The sequence below is a fragment of the Ranitomeya variabilis genome, chromosome 5 (assembly GCF_051348905.1).
Source record: "Ranitomeya variabilis isolate aRanVar5 chromosome 5, aRanVar5.hap1, whole genome shotgun sequence".
NCBI classification, from domain to species: domain Eukaryota; kingdom Metazoa; phylum Chordata; class Amphibia; order Anura; family Dendrobatidae; genus Ranitomeya; species Ranitomeya variabilis.
Window position 1 is genome coordinate 609,212,960 of NC_135236.1, and position 21,870 is coordinate 609,234,829.

At 43.0% G+C, this 21,870-nt stretch overlaps 1 protein-coding gene across 1 annotated transcript in view; it reads left to right on the forward strand.

The window, feature by feature from the left end:
* The window catches only part of FSTL4 (follistatin like 4), a 1,598,383-nt gene that overhangs the window by 1,154,737 nt on the left and 421,776 nt on the right, over window positions 1-21,870 (forward strand). Inside the window, exon 6 of the mRNA XM_077266082.1 lies at window positions 2,799-2,919. Within this exon, the coding sequence (XP_077122197.1) occupies window positions 2,799-2,919 (121 nt within the window). The remainder of the gene's footprint in view (window positions 1-2,798; window positions 2,920-21,870) is intronic.

Here is a 21,870-nt window from a genome sequence, read left to right on the forward strand (position 1 = left end):
AATGCCAACAGTTGGGGCGCCGTATCATGGGTGACACGAGGTCCTAAAAAGACCTGCTTCAGAGTGCTCAGAAACAACGAAGCACTCTGCACCACATGAACGCCATGCTCCCACAGCTGCATAGCCCACTCCAACGCCCTGTCCGACAGGAGAGACACAATAAACCCCACCTTAGCCCACTCTGTAGGGAAACGAGAGGCCAGAAGCTCGAGATGTATAGAGCACTGACTCACGAAACCCCTACAAGATTTACTATCACCAGAAAATTTTTCTGGCAGTGGGAGGTGAGATAGAGTCGGTACAGGGGTGGCAGTGGACAAGGTTGCTGCAGCCACGCTAGCAGCCTGAACAGCAACTGCGGTTACATCCACAGCTGAGGTTGTGCGCTCTAGAGCCGCCAACCTACCCTCCAGCTGCTGGATGTACAGCAAGAATTGCTGTTTGTCCGTCATTACTAGCCAGACCCTGGCGCTAGTGTAATGTTACGGCTAGCGGAATGCACCAAATAATTAGAATAGACAGAGTAAGGTGTGTTCGCAGCCCGGGGTCCACCGTGCAGAGATGGAACCTGCTGCTAAGTAATGACGGACTATATGGCGGTACAATGTGGATACACACACAGGTAAACTTCACCCTGTGTGGAGGAAGCGAACCCTGTTGCGTCACAGGGCCGCGGTACTGCACCAAGAGCACTAGCACTGAGTCCCAGAACTCAATCCCAAGACACAGGATTTGAGTTCATATAGACCTCTTGCGCTTGACACCGCAACTGGGGTGTCAGAGAGAAAGAAATAATATTAATAAAGATGCACGAGAGTGTGTGCGGTGCCGCACTGGCGGATGCCACTAACCACCCAGGCTTGGGTCAGGAAAGTGCTGTGAAAGCGCACGGCGCCGCACTGGCGGTCACAGCAATAGACGCTGTTTTGTGTGTTACGTGCTGATGGCTAAGTCGGGCGCTAGATATCAATCATCCACCTTACGCGAGCAGTCATTCAATAGGGATGGGATATTTAAGGACGACTTGCACTCATCAACACACACATATACAAATGTACACTAGCACATGGCCGTGCGGTTATGCGAACCTGTTATAGTTGCAGCATGTACAGGACCTTCCCAGAAGGACCAATGGGAAGCTGCCACAGAAGTTGAGCACCTTCAGGACCTTCCTGGAGGACCAATGGGATTTGCTGCACTATCTGAGCATGTGACCCTCGATCTCCAATGGGAGATCTTGCCCTGGGCATGCTCAGAAGGGAAAAAGCAGGACTTAGTCCCAAAAGCGTCTGCTCGCCGCTGCCCAGCACTGGCTTCAATGGCAGAAGCTGGAAAAGCAACAGTAACCCTATATGCACAGGGTAAGACTGAGCAAGACGCTGGGACCGACGTCTCCGCTGAGCAGACTCCACTGCGGCTGGAGAAGAATGGGTGACCACAGCGGAGATGGTTCAAGATTCCCCCTGTGCAGAGGCGGGAACTTGACATCTAACACTCTGTGGACAGAAATCAAACTTCATGGATGTTTTAAAAATATAATGATATGGAATAATATAAAAAAAATTGTGAATAAGGGTTACATTACTTTGAAAATGGACAGTATTTCTGGACATGTTGTATTACACCCTACTTCCTACCCCTCCACTTCCCTTAGGGTTGGTTGAGGGCTTATTTTTTTGCATACCGAGCTGGCGTTTTTAATGATAGCATTTTGGTGCAGATATGTTCTTTTGATCGCCCGTTATTGCATTTTAATGCAATGTCGCGGCGACCAAAAAAACGTAATTCTGGCGTTTCGAATTTTTTTCTTGCTACGCTGTTTAGCAATCAGGTTAATGCTTTTTTTTATTGATAGATCGGGCGATTCTGAACGCGGCAATACCAAATATGTGCAGGTTTGATTTTTTTTATTGATTTATTTTGATTGTGGCGAAAGGGGGGTGATTTAAACTTTTATTTTTTCTTATTTTTTCACATTTTTTTTTACTTTTTTTTTTACTTTTGCCATGCTTCAATAGCCTCCATGGGAGGCTAGAAGCAGGCACAGCACGATCGCCTCTGCTACATAGCACCGATCTGCTGTTCGCTGCTATGCAGCAGAAAATCAGGTGTGCTGTGAGCGCCGACCACAGGGTGGCGCTCACAGCTGCCGGGGATCTGTAACCATAGAGGTCTCAAGGACCTCTATGGTTACCATTCAGAAGCATCGCCGACCTCCGATCATGTGACGGGGGTCGGCGATGCCATCATTTCCGGCCGCCTGGCCGGATGCGGTAGTTGAATGCCACTGTATGCGTTTGTCAGCGGCATTTAACTAGTTAATATGCGCGGGCAGATCGCGTTTCTGCCTGCGTCTATTGCGGGCACATGTCAGCTGTTCAAAACAGCTGACATGTCCCGGCTTTGATGCGGGCTCACCGCCGAAGCCTGCATCAAAGAGGGGCTTCTGACCTCGGACGTAATATCCCATCCAAGGTCAGAAAGGGGTTAAAACAAAGCAAACACCTTGACAGGCTAAACAACAAAGTAAAGGAGAAAAATTCAAATTAAAGAAAAAAAGAATCAAAGCTTGTGGTCCATCTTGAGACATGATGGAAGGAAAAAAATTCTAAATAATGTATGTATGTATAACTTCATAATGTTTACTTATGTTAGAAGAGACTGAATTTCCTAATTCGAAAGTCAAGGTCCAAGCGGTAAACTACAAATTGCCATATGGTGTCCTTATAGTGTTACTATGATTTTGCCTTCTATTCTTTTACAGAATATTTACCTATGTTATGTCATATGTCTTCTAGTACACAAAGAATGAAGAGCTGGATGAGAATTTTTTGGATTGCAGTGTGGGAGATCTGCTTCGATTTGACGACTACAATATGGATGGATACCTGACGCTTCCGGAGCTCTACACTGCATTCCGTAAGTTACTTAGATAACAATACATTTCTTATGGAAATGTACATGCTAGTTTAAAAGATATGCTATACATGCATGTTTTGTTGTAATTTCTGGTATTTTATTCGATATTGCAAGCAGTGAATATATAACATTCTTCTTGCCTTGTAATGAGAAGCAAAGAATAGTCAGTGGTCAGACAACAGATATGGTTCTCAGCACAACTGCTGTGTTTCCTGAAAGCAATACAGAGGTGCGTAGCTAACAAAACCATCTCAGTGAATAATATATGTGCACAGAATTTCTGTGTTTCTCAAGAAGATGTTCTTCAAAAATCTGAACACAAAGAGAGAGGCACCACCATGTTCAGCACAAGTGTTTTGCAGAAATAAACTTTATGTATGTTCAGTTGTAGTAAAATACAGTAAAAGGTTTTATGTATTAAATGGACTGTTACTATCAGTATGGATTATTGCTATTCACAGCACTATATGCATAGCCTTACCTGAGAAGTTGTGCCTGCTGTCACTTTATTTACACTTTAAGGACCAGAGAATTTTTCATTTTTGCACTTTGTTTTTCTCTCCTTTTTTATTTGCACTTTTCTTTTTCAAGAGCTATATCTTTGATATTTTTCAGTTGATATTAACATGTAAGGGCTTCTTTTTGAGGAACATGTTGTAGTTTTGAATGGTACAATGTAATGAAACATGGTAAAAAAAATTCTAAGAGTATTGAAAAGGTAAGAAAAATGCAATTTTGCCATTTTTTGTTTGGTTTTGCTTTCATGGAGTTCATTGTGCGGTAAAAAATTGATTACAGCGATAACAAATGTGTATTTATTTATTTCTGCTTAAGTGAGGAGTAAAATATCAGAATGTTATAAAAAAAGTTTAGTTTTTTTTTGCCATTTTCCAAAATATGTAACATTTTTCTGTTGATAGGGCTGAGTGAGTGCTTGATTTTTTCCCAGTGAATTGATGTCTTTGTTGATACCAGTTTTGTATACATGCAATATTTTGATTTATTATTATATATTTTTTTAAGGGAGGGAAGGTGACCAAGAAACCCAATTAAATGCTGCAATATCATAGTATTGCAGGATATAGAGAAAATCATGGTCTCTTTTGTATAATAGCTTAAAGCTGAGCTTCATAGGAGGATCGAGATGACAGCAATGGGGTCATCATCAGACTCATGGCTGTCATATTCACCCATCAGTCCCCCACAACTCTGTCATGGGTTGTGGCGACGGAATCATGTGTGGCATTTTAATGGCTGAGTCTGAATCTCAGACCCTGACTTCAGGTTTGGGATGCTGGCTGCATGTAGGATGTAGGACTCGTTGCATGCACATTGAACTACTACTGTTCAGCATGACGGCAGCCACAGCTGACCACCACTTTGCTGAATTCATGCAAATAAATGTGCCCATATCTAGCACTGTTGGCAGCACATTTTTCTTTATAAACAAAGGGTGTACTTCTAAGTAAATGTTCAAATTGTCTGGTAATAGAACAGTTGTAATAATGATCTTTCCTTCTCATATAGTTTGCATAGACCCATGTTAAAGCCTTTCAAATCGGTACAGATTGACTTTTCGTATCATTGATTGTGATCGCTATGAACAGAAAACTGCCTAAGAACAATTGGAATCTAGCTGGCTAAAATAAATCTAATTGACTAAAATTGTCACTGTAATTTTGTCTTGAAATTTCTAGTCTGTGATGGACTTGTAATTATAGATGTTATTATGATACAGTAGAGACTGCTCTATGTTGTACTGTATATAGTCGAAAATACACATTGGTTTACAATAAAGATATAGCAGAAATTCCACAAATAATTCTAAAATTATATCAAATATAAGCATTATAAAAAAGTAAGCACACATAGTTTTTTGGATGTATAATGTAAATATATTGTCAGGACTCTGAATGTTTTTTGTTACCTTCTGGGCATGCTTGCCCTTTTCCAAGATGGCGTCTTTGGTATCATGTGCCCTTGGCTCGCTGCCTTATAACTCCATCCCATACTATAGTCTGTGCTTGAGTATTCTGCTGATGTGTCTTGCTCCTGGGACTTCCTGGCTGCTCCTGCAAACCTGTGTGAATATTCTGCTCCTCGTTCTCTGAGATCCTGCTGCATTTATCTGTTCCAGTGTACCTACTGCTCCTGACTACTCGTGTTGCTTCTTCTATGCTGCTGTACCTACACCTGCAATTGCTAAACACGTAATCTGGTTGCTGCTCTGGTTCTGCCTCTTTTAATTAGCTGCAAAGCTCTGGACTGTGCTGCTTAATCTAAGACTTCTACCCAGGTCTTCCTGGATAATTTAACCCCTCATTTGAACTTGCTTATCCGTGCATGGACTAGACACGGACTTACTTGTTTCCAGTGTTCTCAAGTATAAACTTTGCTTTACAGACTGTCTGCTGATTGCATTTCTCTCTGAGTTTTCCTACAGACTTGTTAAGTTGTTAAAGTGTTATGGAATTGAGTTTTCTCTGCACTTGTTTGAAGCACCGTGTGTCTTCAATATAGACTTTTCACCTACAAACTGTGCTCAGTATTGTCTTGCTCCACGCAAAGAGACTCCTGAGTTCCTCAGTATAAGTGTTACATATATTTACAATTATTGCAATCTACCATTTTTTACTGTTTTGTACTCATCATTAGGGTTGAGTGAAACGGGTCGTTCATTTTCAAAAGTCGCCGACTTTTGGCTAAGTCGGTGTCTCATGAAACCCGATCCGACCCCTGTGCTTGTCGGCCATGCGGTACGCGACTTTCGCGCCAAAGTCGCGTTTCAATGACGCGAAAAGCGCCATTTCTCAGCCAATGAAGGTGAACGCAGAGTGTGGGCAGCGTGATGACATAGGTCCTGGTCCCCACCATCTTAGAGAAGGGCATTGCAGTGATTGGCTTGCTGTCTGCGGCGTCACAGGGGCTATAAAGGGGCGTTCCCGCCGACCGCCATCTCACTGCTGCTGATCTGAGCTTAGGGAGAGGTTGCTGCCGCTTCGTCACAAGCAGGGAGAGCGTTAGGCAGGGTCCATAAACCACCAAACCGCTTGTGCTGTAGCGATTTCCACTGTCCAACACCACCTTCGGTGTGCAGGGACAGTGGAAGCTAAATTTTTTTTTTCTCTCAGCGCTGTAGCTCATTGGGCTGCCCTAGAAGGCTCCGTGATAGCTGTATTGCTGTGTGTACGCCACTGTGGAAACCAACTGCTTTTTTCAAAGCACATATCCTCTTGTTCCTTCCTTTCTGCACAGCTATCTTTTTTGTTTGTCCACACTTTTTATTTAATTTGTGCATCAGTCCACTCCTATTGCTGCCTGCCATACCTGGCTGAGATTACTGCAGGGAGATAGTAATTGTAGGACAGTCCCTGTTTTTTTTTTTTTTTTTTGTGGGAGATTAAGATTGGCATTTCTGCTAGAGTGCCATCCCTGTGTGTGCCATCTCTCACTCAGTGGGCCATAGAAAGCCTATTTATTTTTTCCCTCGATTTGGGTTTTAAAATCTACCTTAACAAAAAAACACTACATCAATCAGTGGGAGAAAAATATTGGCCTCAGTCAGGGCTTGTGTGCCACTCCTGTGTGTGCCATCTCTCATTCAGTGGGCCATAGAAAGCCTTTTTTTTATTTTATTTTATTATTTGGTTTCTAAAGTCTCCCTGAAAAAAATAAAAATAAAAAAAAAAACAGTGGGAGATTAATATTGCCCTTTCAGCTTGTGTGCCAGTCTTGACTCCTGGGTGTGCCACCTCTCTCTCTCAAATTGTGGGCCATAGAAAGCCTATTTATTTTTTTCCTTGATTTGGGTTCGAAAATCTACCTTTAAAAAAATCACTACATCAATCAGTGGGAGAAAAATATTGGCCTCAGTCAGGGCTTGTGTGCCACTCCTGTGTGTGCCATCTCTCATTCAGTGGGCCACAGAAAGCCTTTTTTTTATTTTATTTTATTATTTGGTTTCTAAAGTCTTCCTGAAAAAAAAAAAAATTAAAAAAAAAACAGTGGGAGATTAATATTGCCCTTTCAGCTTGTGTGCCAGTCTTGACTCCTGGGTGTGCCACCTCTCTCCTCAAATTGTGGGACATAGAAAGCCTATTTATTTTTTCCTTGATTTGGGTTCGAAAATCTACCTTTAAAAAAATCACTACATCAATCAGTGGGAGAAAAATATTGGCCTCAGTCAGGGCTTGTGTGCCACTCCTGTGTGTGCCATCTCTCATTCAGTGGGCCATAGAAAGCCTTTTTTTTAATTTTATTTTATTATTTGGTTTCTAAAGTCTCCCTGAAAAAAAAAAAAATTAAAAAAAAAACAGTGGGAGATTAATATTGCCCTTTCAGCTTGTGTGCCAGTCTTGACTCCTGAGTGTGCCACCTCTCTCTCTCAAATTGTGGGCCATAGAAAGCCTATTTATTTTTTTCCTTGATTTGGGTTCGAAAATCTACCTTAAAAAAAAAAACTCCATCAATCAGTGGGAGAAAAATATTGGCCTCAGTCAGGGCTTGTGTGCCACTCCTGTGTGTGCCATCTCTCACTCAGTGGGCCATAGAAAGCCTATTTATTTTTTGCTTGATTTGGGTTCTAAAATCTACCTTTAAAAAAAACACTACATCAATCAGTGGGAGAAAAATATTGGCCTCAGTCAGGGCTTGTGTGCCACTCCTGACTCCTGTGTGTGCCATCTCTCACTCAGTAGGCCATAGAAAGCCTATTTATTTTTTTGCTTGATTTGGGTTCTAAAATCTACCTTTAAAAAAAAACACTACATCAATCAGTGGGAGAAAAATACTGGCCTCAGTCAGGGCTTGTGTGCCACTCCTGTGTGTGCCATCTCTCACTCAGTGGGCCATAGAAAGCCTATTTATTTTTTGCTTGATTTGGGTTCTAAAATCTACCTTTAAAAAAAACACTACATCAATCAGTGGGAGAAAAATATTGGCCTCAGTCAGGGCTTGTGTGCCACGCCTGACTCCTGTGTGTGCCATCTCTCACTCAGTGGGCCATAGAAAGCCTATTTATTTTTTTGCTTGATTTGGGTTCTAAAATCTACCTTTAAAAAAAACTACATCAATCAGTGGGAGAAAAATATTGGCCTCAGTCAGGGCTTGTGTGCCACTCCTGTGTGTGCCATCTCTCACTCAGTGGGCCATAGAAAGCCTATTTATTTTTTGCTTGATTTGGGTTCTAAAATCTACCTTTAAAAAAAACATTACATCAATCAGTGGGAGAAAAATATTGGCCTCAGTCAGGGCTTGTGTGCCACTCCTGACTCCTGTGTGTGCCATCTCTCACTCAGTGGGCCATAGAAAGCCTATTCATTTTTTTGCTTGATTTGGGTTCTAAAATCTACCTTTAAAAAAAACACTACATCAATCAGTGGGAGAAAAATATTGGCCTCAGTCAGGGCTTGTGTGCCACTCCTGTGTGTGCCATCTCTCATTCAGTGGGCCATAGAAAGCCTATTTATTTTTTTGCTTGATTTGGGTTCTAAAATCTACCTTTAAAAAAAACACTACATCAATCAGTGGGAGAAAAATATTGGCCTCAGTCAGGGCTTGTGTGCCACTCCTGACTCCTGTGTGTGCCATCTCTCACTCAGTGGGCCATAGAAAGCCTATTTATTTTTTTGCTTGATTTGGGTTCTAAAATCTACCTTTAAAAAAAACACTACATCAATCAGTGGGAGAAAAATATTGGCCTCAGTCAGGGCTTGTGTGCCACTCCTGTGTGTGCCATCTCTCACTCAGTGGGCCATAGAAAGACTATTTATTTTTTTGCTTGATTTGGGTTCTAAAATCTACCTTTAAAAAAAACACTACATCAATCAGTGGGAGAAAAATATTGGCCTCAGTCAGTTCTTGTGTGCCACTCCTGTGTGTGCCATCTCTCATTCAGTGGGCCATAGAAAGCCTATTTATTTTTTTGCTTGATTTGGGTTCTAAAATCTACCTTTAAAAAAAACACTACATCAATCAGTGGGAGAAAAATATTGGCCTCAGTCAGGGCTTGTGTGCCACTCCTGTGTGTGCCATCTCTCACTCAGTGGGCCATAGAAAGCCTATTTATCTTTTGCTTGATTTGGGTTCTAAAATCTACCTTTAAAAAAATCACTACATCAATCAGTGGGAGAAAAATATTGGCCTCAGTCAGGGCTTGTGTGCCACTCCTGTGTGTGCCATCTCTCATTCAGTGGGCCATAGAAAGCCTTTTTTTTTTTTTTTTATTATTTGGTTTCTAAAGTCTCCCTGAAAAAAACATTTTATCTTATTTGGTTTCTAAAGTCTCCCTGAGAAAAAAAAAAAAATAGGTGGGAGATTAATATTGACAATTGTGCTTGAGTGACAGTCCTGCGTGTGTGTCATCTCTGTGATTTGGTGCCACAGAAAACAGAGTGTATAACATTGTGCCTGATTTTCCTTGTGGTCTCACCAACCTGTTAAGGGATATTGAAATCATACTGAAGTTATAGCTCAACGTGTAAGTTGTTTGACAGCAACAAATAAAGTTAATTTGGTTAAGTTTTTCAAACAATGAGGAAGTCTGGTGCAAGAGGTCGTGGCCGTGGGCGTTCATTGTCAGCTGGTAATGATGGTAGTGGTAGTGGAGCATCAGGTGGTCGTGGGGATAAAAATATTCCACCTAAGTCTGGAGCTGTGGAGGCTGTTTCGTCGTCTGGCTACACAAGGCCTCGAAAGCTTTCTTTTCTGGGAGTAGGAAAACCTCTTTTAAAGCCGGAGCAGCAACAGCAAGTTTTGGCTTACATTGCAGACTCAGCCTCTAGCTCTTTTGCCTCCTCTTCTGAAACTGGTAAATGTAAAAGCAGCGCGTCGCTTGTGGATGTTCACGGTCAGGGACAAGTCGCTTCCTTGTCCTCCTCAGCAAAAACAACAACAAGAGAGAAGGATGCAGCAGGCGAAACAACGGGTTACTCCATGGAGCTCTTTACACATACCGTCCCTGGCTTAGAAAGTGAAACACTTAACAGGCCATGCCCATTACAAGTAGATTCTGACATGGAGTGCACTGATGCACAGCCACAGCCAGAGTACTATGCTGCTCCTTTGACTGAGACCACAACATTGCCCTCTCAGGGTACTGATCCGCAATCAGACCCTGATGAGACTATGTTGCCCCGCCACGATAGTTATACCACCGACCGACACAGTGACACAGACGAAGTTGCACACGAGCTCGAAGAGGAGGTAATAGATGACCCAGTTGTTGATCCCGATTGGCAGCCATTGGGGGAACAGGGTGCAGGCGGCAGTAGTTCAGAAGCGGAGGTGGAGGAGGGGCCGCAGCAGGCATCAACATCGCAACAGGTTCCATCTGCCGGGCCCGTATCTGGCCCAAAACGCGTGTCAAAGCCAAAACCTGTTGGAGGACAGCGTGGCCATCCGGTTAAAGCTCAGTCTGCATTCCCTGAAAAGGGATCCGATGCTAGGAAGAGTGCAGTCTGGCATTTTTTTAAACAACATCCAGTTGATCAGCGCAAAGTAATCTGTCAAAAATGTTCAACTAGCTTAAGCAGAGGTCAGAATCTGAAAAGTCTCAATACTAGTTGCATGCATAGACACTTAACCACCATGCATTTTCAAGCCTGGACTAACTACCAAACGTCCCTTAAGGTTGTAGCACCCTCGGCCAATGAAGCTAGTCAGCAACGCAACATCCCTTCCGTCACTGTAAGGCCACCATTTTCCGCACCACCGGCAGTATCTGTGCAGGTTTCTTTGACAGCCAAAAGCAGTCAGGGTCAGGGAATCACCAGTTTTGTAGGAGGAAATATTGCATCTAGGGCACCGGCGGAAACAATACCGTCTCCAACCGTCTCTCAGTCTGCCAGGTCCACCGGCACACCCGCAAGTTCCACGATCTCCATCTCTCCAGTTCAGCTCACACTACATGAGACTCTGGTTAGAAAAAGGAAGTACTTATCCTCGCATCCGCGTACACAGGGTTTTAACGCCCACATAGCTAGACTAATCTCGTTAGAGATGATGCCCTACCGGTTAGTTGAAAGCGAAGCTTTCAAAGCCCTGATGGAGTACGCTGAACCACGATACGAGCTACCCAGTCGACACTTTTTTTCAAGAAAAGCCATCCCAGCCCTGCACCAGCACGTTAAACAGTGCATCGTCCATGCACTCAGGCAATCTGTCAGTACAAAGATGCACCTGACTACAGATGCATGGACCAGTAGGCATGGCCAGGGACGTTATGTGTCCATCACGGCACACTGGGTGAATGTGGTGGATGCAGGGTCCACAGGGGACATCAATTTCAGGACAGTTGTGCCTAGCCCACGGTCTAGGAAACAGTTGGCTGTAGGCGTTCGCACCCCCTCCTCCTCCTCCTCCTCGTCCTACTGCAGAAGCTACAGCTCTTCCACAGACCGCAGTCGGCCAACCACTCCATCGGCAGATGACACTGTTGCACACCAGTTGTCCCATTATGGGCCAGCTACTGGCAAGCGTCAGCAGGCTGTATTGGCTATGAAGTGTTTGGGCGACAAAAGACATACCGCGGAAGTTCTGTCCAAGTTCTTGCAACAAGAAACGCAGTCGTGGCTGGGCACAGTAGATCTTGAGGCAGGCAAGGTAGTGAGTGATAACGGAAGGAATTTCATGGCTGCCATCTCCCTTTCCCAACTGAAACACATTCCTTGCCTGGCTCACACCTTAAACCTGGTGGTGCAGTGCTTATTGAAAACTTATCCTGGGTTCTCCGACCTGCTCCTCAAAGTGCGTGGACTTTGCTCACATATCCGACGTTCGCCTGTACACGCCAGCCGTATGCAGACCTATCAGCGGTCTTTGAACCTTCCCCAGCATCGCCTAATCATCGACGTTGCCACAAGGTGGAACTCCACACTGCACATGCTTCAGAGACTGTGCCAACAGAGGCGGGCTGTTATGTTTTTGTGGGAGGATACACATACACGGGCAGGCAGTTGGATGGCAGACATGGAGTTGTCAGGTGTGCAGTGGTCGAAGCTACAAGACCTGTGTCAAGTCCTTCAGTGTTTTGAGGAATGCACACGGCTGGTTAGTGCAGACAACGCCGTAATAAGCATGAGCATCCCCCTAATGCGTCTTCTGATGCAAAGTTTGACGCACAGAGGAAGAGGAAAGCCTTGATGACAGTCAGCCATTGTCTGGTCAGGGCAGTGTACAGGAAGAGGTAGCGGGGGAAGAGGAGGTGGAGGACGAGGAGGATGATGGGGATGAGTATATTTGTAATGCGGAAGCTTTCCCGGGGGCACTGGAAATTGGTTGTGTGGCAAGGCCGGGTTCTGGTTTTTTGAGGGACACAAGTGACGTAGATTTGCCTGAAACTGCCCCTCAACCAATCACAACCGGAGATTTGACAACTGGAACTTTGGCCCACATGGCGGATTATGCCTTACGTATCCTAAAAAGGGACACACGCATTACGAAAATGATGAACGATGACGATTACTGGTTGGCCTGCCTCCTTGATCCACGCTATAAAGGCAAATTGCAAAATATTATGCCACATGAGAACTTGGAACTAATATTAGCAACCAAACAATCAACTCTTGTTGACCGTTTGCTTCAGGCATTCCCAGCACACAGCGCACGTGATCGTTCTCACACGAGCTCCAGGGGCCAGCAGACTAGGAGTGTTAGGGGTGCACACATCAGAAGTGACGTTGGACAGAGGGGTTTTCTGACCAGGTTGTGGAGTGATTTTGCTATGACCGCAGACAGGACAGGTACTGCTGCATCAATTGAAAGTGACAGGAGACAACATTTGTCCAGTATGGTTACTAACTATTTTTCATCCCTTATCGATGTTCTCCCTCAACCGTCATTCCCATTTGATTACTGGGCATCAAAATTAGACACCTGGCCAGAATTGGCAGAATATGCATTGCAGGAGCTTGCTTGCCCGGCAGCAAGTGTCCTATCAGAAAGAGTATTCAGTGCTGCAGGTTCAATATTAACCGAAAAAAGGACTCGTCTGGCTACGCAAAATGTTGACGATCTAACATTCATTAAAATGAACCGCAACTGGATTTCGAAATCTTTTGCCCCACCTTGCCCGGCCGACACCTAGCTTTCCTATGAAAAGCTCTTGCCTGTGAATTACTTTTCTAATGTCTAATTTGCTGCAGCTGATTGTACAGCATACGACATGTTTACACCTCCCTAAATGGCCAAACTCCCCACACGGGGCCGTGGTATCGCGACTTGGCGCAAGCACCCGTGAGACTGCTGTTTGTCTGAAGAGGTGGGTGTGCTCGCTTTTGGTTGACGGCATTGCTACTGGGTCCCTCATAGTACAATGTAGTGTCTCTGGCGGTGGTGGTGCGCACCCAACGTCAGACACACCGTTGTAACATGAGGGGCCCTGGGGCGGTCCCGCCGGCCTCAAGAGAGTTCCCCCTTCCCCCAGCTCAAACTATGCTCTACCACGTGCAAAATTATGTCGCACAGCTCCACCAATCTTTAGTCTATTCGCTGACATCATTCAATGTCTGGCACTGACAATACAAATTTGTAGACATCTATGATGCAACTTAAAGTAGTCTGTGTCTGTTTCCTATATTGGCACCATTAAATAGTTACTGCCAAATTACTATGTCAGAAACTCAGCAGATGAGCCCACCCCTGTATCTAAGTATGCCACCTTTTTTTGTTTTGGTTGTTTTGCGAGACATTAACATCTATTTATATTTTGGGAGTACTGGGACAGACACTCCTTGCAATACTCCTCCACTGACCACAATGCTGCCTGTGTATCCATGTAACCGATGTAAAACAGCCATGAGCCTATTGTTTGTTATTTTAGGCCTTTGATAGCCTGTCTGCGGTCCCTACTTTAAATACTCCTCCACTGACCACCAAGCTGCCTGCCCGTGTATCCATGTAACCGATGTAACCCTGCCTGGTGTTGTCCTCAACTGAATAAAGCTGAGCTTCTACCTTTGGCCTCTTATTAACTGCTGTTTTTTTTAAAAAATTGGCTGTTCCGGCCTACTAAAGGTGTCTGCCCCTGCCTGGTGTTGTCCTCAACTGAATAAAGCTGTGCTTCAACCTTCTGTTCCAAATTACGATTTTTAAAAATAAAATTGGCTGTTCCGGCCTACTAAAGGTGTCTGCCCCTGCCTGGTGTTGTCCTTAACTGAAAACTGAATATAGCTGTGCTTCAACCTTCTGTTCCAAATTACGATTTTTAAAAATAAAATTGGCTGTTCCGGCCTACTAAAGGTGTCTGCCCCTGCCTGGTGTTGTCCTCAACTGAATAAAGCTGTGCTTCAACCTTCTGTTCCAAATTACGATTGTTAAAAATGAAATTGGCTGTTCAGGCCTACTAAAGGTGTCTGCCCCTGCCTGGTGTTGTCCTCAACTGAATAAAGCTGTGCTTCAACCTTCTGTTCCAAATTACGATTTTTAAAAATAAAATTGGCTGTTCCGGCCTACTAAAGGTGTCTGCCCCTGCCTGGTGTTGTCCTTAACTGAAAACTGAATATAGCTGTGCTTCAACCTTCTGTTCCAAATTACGATTTTTAAAAATAAAATTGGCTGTTCCGGCCTACTAAAGGTGTCTGCCCCTGCCTGGTGTTGTCCTCAACTGAATAAAGCTGTGCTTCAACCTTCTGTTCCAAATTACGATTGTTAAAAATGAAATTGGCTGTTCAGGCCTACTAAAGGTGTCTGCCCCTGCCTGGTGTTGTCCTCAACTGAATAAAGCTGTGCTTCAACCTTCTGTTCCAAATTACGATTTTTAAAAATAAAATTGGCTGTTCCGGCCTACTAAAGGTGTCTGCCCCTGCCTGGTGTTGTCCTCAACTGAATAAAGCTGAGCTTCCACATTCTGGCTTTCGGCCTATACTATCAGATATTAAACTGCATTTGGCCTACTAGTGTGGTTAGGCCCTTGAAACAGTGTCTGCTGCTCTTGGGTTTGCTACTCCACTCAACAAAGCAATGCCGCCTGTTTAGTCCTGTTACCAATTTTGAACTGCATTTAGCCTACTTTATTCTTTGGCCCTATATCTGTTTCCTCCTCATCCTGCCCATTGCCCAGCCACTGCTAGATGAGTCTGCTGGTACATTGACCTAGACCACTACATTCCCCTTGTACTCTACACAGCCAGAATCTGACCCTGCTGAAAGTAAGGTTCCCCTTCCCGCATGTTATACCACCTTACACAGGGACAAAGAGGAAGGTGCAGATGAAAGTGCAGGTTCCTTCATCAGGTGGGGGGGCATACTCGTTGGCGACGTCACTGGCACAGGGCCCCTCAGAGTACGCAAAAGTGTCGCTGCTGGTGGGAGGCGCCCCCGCCATGCAAACACACCGCCGTACTTTGAGGGGCCCTGTGCCAGTGTCAATGCCAACGAGTGGGCCCCCCCTGCTTGCTCAGGATCACAGCACTTGCAACGTTGAAATACTTACCTCGCCCTGCAACACCGCTGTGACGTGGGCCCACGAAAAACTTGAGCCAGCCCTACTCCCCCCACAACTTTTGCCAAATGACCCCCAATTTCCTATGCCCAACTATTATTATAAAGTTAATTAAGATTGACAAGCTTCAGAAACAAGAATGGATGTTTTTGGCATTAAAATGGGCACTGTAGGTGTTTTCCTGGCCTCCACTCACTGCCGACTATGCTTCCCCATTGACTTGCATTGAGTTTCGTGTTTCGGTCGATCCCCGACTTTTAGCGATAATCGGCCGACTGCACTCGACTCGACTCTGGACAATGTCGGGTTTCACAAAACCCGACTCGATCTTAAAAAAATGAAAGTCGCTCAACCCTACTCATCATTTTAGTTTTGATGTTCTGTACACAGTGGTAACAGGCAACCTAATACCTAATACATCCAATCTCAGGGCCTAGCGGAAGCACTAAGATGAAAGTGCAATGCACCACTTTTGTGGAGGCTGAAGATGATTGGCTGACAGAAGGAGCTCTCTTCCCCTGTCTAGTTACTGAATGTTATTGAACCAACATCTAAGGGGTTAAACAGTGAGGATCAGTGCTCTTTGCTCCTGCGGTAGCTGCTAGGTAGTATGTGCGTAATCAGCATGATTCATTATGGAGCGCTATAAATATATGCTTACGACAAATATGAGCCTCATGTATAACTAGGAGGCACAGATACCAGACTTTTAGAATTATCTTGGCTTTCCGTTTCCGCATGCTGAACTACATTTTGTGCTAACTTATTTAACATTTCATTTGCACTTCACTGAGAAATTGCTGACCTCTTTTTGCTCAACAAACCTTTCTTGCCGGATCTAAGTTGGCTTCCCGGTATCTCATGTCTATGAATGTAACCGTCTTCCTATGAGTCACAATTACAAAAAAAAAGCACACCTAAAGATTTATGATGTTTGCTATGACGCACTTCAATACTATTCTACACAACTAGATACATCCAAAAGGCCATTAAAATATTGATCATTGACTATAGAATAATTATTTTAATACTGAATCTTCATTTTTTAAATAAAAGCTGTAATTGTTACATTTAAAGAGATATCATTTTAATTTAAAATGTTAAAGATATAGTATAAAAGTTAAAAGTGTTGTCCTATAATTAAACATTGCATATCCCTCTTAACTCACACATTACAGTTATTCAGCTTCTCATACACATATGCTGTGCTTGTATAGAACTACTGATCCCAGCATCCCCCAATTGTCAACATCCATATTCACAGCTCTACCTATCTATTTCTGGCATGTGTCTGTTTTCATTTTCCTTCTCTGCAGTGTAACTGACAAATTATTTCTATTAACTCCTTTCACTTAGTACTTACCTTCCTTTGATTGTCTGACTTGCCTTCCTGTAGTTCCTCCCTCGTGTTCACATCTGGTAAGTTTCATGTGCCTGTTGTATAAATTTGGAGCCATAGATCTATGCTGACTTTAATCTATGCATACAGCTTCTTCAACTGCAGATTATTAAGTGCACAATAGAAATATACCAGAAATGTGCCAGAAGTAAAGAAGGTAAGCGCTACAACCGATTACCAACTTCGCCTTTCTTTTCCTCAATTACATTTTTCCTTGATTCCTTATGCCCTTGTGTAGTTTTCCACTAATCCTTACCTTACCTTTGCTATCCCCAAAACCCATGACTCACCAAGCAAATATTTATCTATCCTTACCTCTTACCTTCACCTCATCTGCTCCTAATCTTAGATCCCTCCTTTTAAATCTCTAAACAAACCATGCACTCTCCACCTACCTCCTGTCCCTCTCTCTGCTTCTTGCTGATACAGATATATCTACCAATCCTGGACCTCCATAGCTAATATCCTAAATTATTTCCCATTTCACACACTCCTTAGCTACTAGAAACTACCACATTTTCAACCTAAGACTCATCCACTTGACCACTGCTCCATCTTTCTTGGCATTATGGAACACCCAATCCATCTGCAGTAAGAGCCAAGTCATTCCTAACCTCTTTCCTTCTTTACTTTTCACAATCTATGTTTCCTGGGATTCACAGAAACATGGCTGACACCTTCTGACATAACTTCAACTGCTGTGCTGTGTTATGATAGTCTTCATTTCACGCACAAGCTTTGCCCTGGCAATAAACATGGTAATGGAGAGGGCCTTATCCTGTCAAAAAACTGCACCTTCACCCCAATCTCTCCTCTACCCTTGCTTATCCTCCTTGTTTTGAAGTCCACTCTGTCCATATCCACTCCCCCTCTAACATTCAAGTGATCATAATATACTGACCTAAACGCCTTGCAACCTCCTCAAACACTTTTCCACTTGGCTTCTTCACTTCCTCTGTTCTGACATTCCCATCATTATCATTGGTAACTTCAACATCCCCATTAACACCCACCAATCAGCAGTCTCCAAACTCTTGTAACTTGCTTCATTCCTTAATCTAACATAATGGTCTTCCACATCTACCCACACAGACCTAGATACATTAGACCCTATCTTCACCTGGCAATGTTCCTTAACTGACCCCATCAACTCACCAGTTACAATCTCAACCCTGTACTTTTCACCTGCTCTCCAAGTCCAACAGCTAGAACACTCACTCAGAAACCTCTCAGACCTCGACATTCACAAACTTTCTTACTCTTCTACTGCAGTCTATTATGTCCTCACTTCATGACAGAAACACCTACCATTTTCCATAATGCCACACTAACTTGCGCTATTGGCCCTCTTTTACACAGCAAGTAAACACATACACAAAAAGACTTCTGCACATTCAATAAGTAATTATCATATTTAGTTTGGCTCTCATCTCTGCTAAACAGGAATACTTTATAACCCTCATCTTCTTTATTCCATAACCCCAACTCAAAAATATTTCCCAAAATGCATTCATTCCTCAACCCTGAATCTACTAACATGTTATTGCATGCCCTCATAATCTCCTGCTTTAAATATTGCAACATCCTCCTCTGTGGCTTCCCGACTAACACTCTTGCACCTCTACTTAACTCTTGCTGCCTGATTAACCCTCTTTCCTCACATGACTTCCACTCTTTTTCAAATCTCTTTAGTGACTTTCAAATTCCCAATGAATAGAGTTTAAACTACTTACTGTCCAACAAAGCTGTTCAGAATCTGTCACCCCCATATATCTCCAAACTAATCTCCTTAAATATTCCCACATGAAGCCTGTTACCTTTTCACACATAAAGACTTAGTATTTGTGTTATACGCATGTATGCCAGAATTCTGGCTAAATTCTAAATATTGATTAGAGATGTGGTTCAATCTACAGTGGATCAAGTTTAAGACTAAATTCCTGAAATTTATGGATTCACACAAATTTGAACATTTTGAGATTTTATTTCTGGATTGCAAAAAAAATAAAAATTGTTCAACACTAGTTCACCCACTGCTTAAGCATCAGGGAGCAGGCTAATGTTATTTTTTCTTGTTGCATGGGTTTCACCATAATGCCTTGCATGTTCAACATCTTACTGATGATCATACCATGTACAGGGGGGTCAGTACCTGGGCCATCACAGATTAGCGGTTCTCAGTGGAGTAGAGTTTGCAGGGCATAGTCATTCTCCATCTACAGAGTCAGTGGGTAAATTTTTCTCTCTTTTAGAGTGTTAGTTCTTTTGGTCAGTAGGACATGCTCTCTTCTCAAGTGTTTAAGTTGTTATGGTCAGTATGATCCTTTATGCCTCATGTAGAATGTAAGCTTTATTGTCATATTTTTTAATTTTCCATTGTTTTGAAGAAAGTTATACTATGTGTATTGGAAAAGTAATAAGAGCTGTATCGATGTTCAAAAATGGATATCCTAAAATATATACATTTTTGTAATATAACCCATTATGGACCAGCAAATTCTTGTCAGGCATCTGCATAATTTCCTTTCATGCAGCCAATCTACTTAGGTGTAAAAACAGGGCTCAAATTTAATTACTTTGCAAAATATATTAAATATGTCTTGAAAGATTCATAACATAGAAATAATTCAAGTGAACAGTATCTCACCTCCAGGCTGAAATCTTCGGTGGGAATAATTGTGTTGTATTCAAAGTAAAGAACATCTGCTTAGGTAGAAACCGATCACGGTTTTTCATCTGGGGCTTTTATTTAATGGATATTATGTACTTTGAACAAATGCACAACTTGATTCTCATTTGGGCAAAGTCACCTAAATGTAATAACCAAAGATTTTAACTAGAGGCATTCTACACTGACTGTGAGAAGATCTTTAGTATCGCTGACACAAGGAGATCATTTAGAACAAAAAGTTTATATAAATATATAAGTATTAGCTATTGACATTTTACGCACCATGGCATGCCCTTGGCCATTTTATATCTCGGCATGTGGTCTTCTTTCATGTAGTTGCTGCTATCAGAACAAAGCAGGAAATAATTTATTAGCTTACTGCCATTGATTTCTGTCTCTTTTGAGCAATCCTATCTTCAAGCTTGAAAATGAAAAACACATCCTCTGAAAAGGGGCAACAAGTGTCCCTGTAGCGTGGTACATTTTGGGGGATAATTGTCATGACACTGCAAGTGTTTTGTGATTTGTTTCTTTTCTTCTTGCCATTTTATTGTGATTTCCTTTTGAGGTTTTTTTCTATTGGCATGTTATTGAAGTCTTTCCAGACTGTGTTAGAAGTAAAAATGGAGAAAAATGCAGTTTTTTTGTTTGTACTCAGCGTATTGTGAGTGCTGAGCCAGAATATTTGAGAACATTTTATCTCTGCATGGCAATTCCTATTTAAATGGGATTGGATCTTAGCAGGAAGACATAAAAACAATCCTTCAAAGGATGTCTCTCAGCTCTCCTGACACATCTGCTTTAGCTAATACTTGTATTCCCTATGATAAGAAATTTTTGGTACATCTTTTCCTAGAACTCTACATTTGGTCATTACTCCGTACTTCCTCCTGACAATGTATATATGCATTGTCAACTATACATAACCATTTCACTTGATATTAGGATATGTCCCTATATACTTGTAAGCTTGTGAGCAGGGACCTCACTTCTAATGTCACTGTTTAAATTGTCTTAACTTGTATTGAATTTATTGTCTGTACATGTCCCCGCTAATTGTAAAGTGTTGTGGAATATGTTGGCGCTATATAAATGAAAATTATTATTATTATTATATACAATGACACTGCAGCATTCACTTGACAGTACCAGACTTAGTAGGGAACAAGGAGAATGGTACCGCTGGTTATGAATCGATCCATACATTTCCAGGTGGAATAACAGTAGTGCAGCAAAAGGCCAATTTCACACATCCAACATTCATGATCCAAATACGGACAACAATATCCGGACCTGTAACTAGTCTCCTGACCTGAACTCAATAGACTCACATTGCTCTATAAGGCTGTTGAGTTTGGGTAAGCAGACTCATGGCTGGCTCAGGCAGATCATTCCATTCTAGGACCATGTATGTTGGAAGTCTGAAAATGGTCACATATAACAGTCTAGGATTTATTTTTTAATGGAGAATATCAATGTTTACTAAATATATGTGACAGAAGAGCTGACAGATTTTTATTAGCTTAGTATGAAAATGATTGGAATAAGACACTAGCCAAAAAAAACCTTTTTGAAAACATTGGTACTTCAACAACATTGCGGTCAACTAGAGATGATCGCATCTTTTGAATTTCGAATTTGCCAGATATGACAAATTTTTCACAATTCCTGTGAAAAGATGTACATAACACTGAGGTCCCTTAGGACTGTATCCAACCCCTTTAAATCTCTTTAACACAAGCAAAACCTTAGTAATGTTACATTGACCTTACCAAAGAAATGGATGGTAGCCTGGAAGTAACTAATAATCTATTAAAAACACTGCACTGACAGTCTTTTCATGTTAAGTCAACAAACTGTAGGGATTTGCTCTAGTGAGCAGTGGCAGGGCCACAGTGATTAGGCAACACACAGGCTTTCAGTCCAAATTTCAGTGGTTTATTAACACTTTAACCCCTTCCCGACATTTGACGTACTATCCCGTCGAGGTGGGGTGGGCCCCCATGACCGCCGACGGGATAGTACGTCATACGCGATCGGCCGCGCTCACGGGGGGAGCGCGGCCGATCGCAGCCGGGTGTCGGCTGCATATCGCAGCTGACATCCGGCACTATGTGCCAGGAGCGGTCACGGACCGCCCCCGGCACATTAACCCCCGGCACACCGCGATCAAACATGATCGCAGTGTACCGGCGGTACAGGGAAGCATCGCGCAGGGAGGGGGCTCCCTGCGTGCTTCCCTGAGACGATCGGTACAAGGTGATGTACTCACCTCGTACCGAACGTCTTCTCCCTGCAGGCCCCGGATCCAAAATGGCCGAGGGGCTGTATCCGGGTCCTGCAGGGAGCACTTCCGGGTCGGAGCAGGCTGCAGATGAAAGCTGCAGCCTGCTCCGATGAAAGTATGATCGCGGATCTGATAGAGTGCTGTGCACACTATCA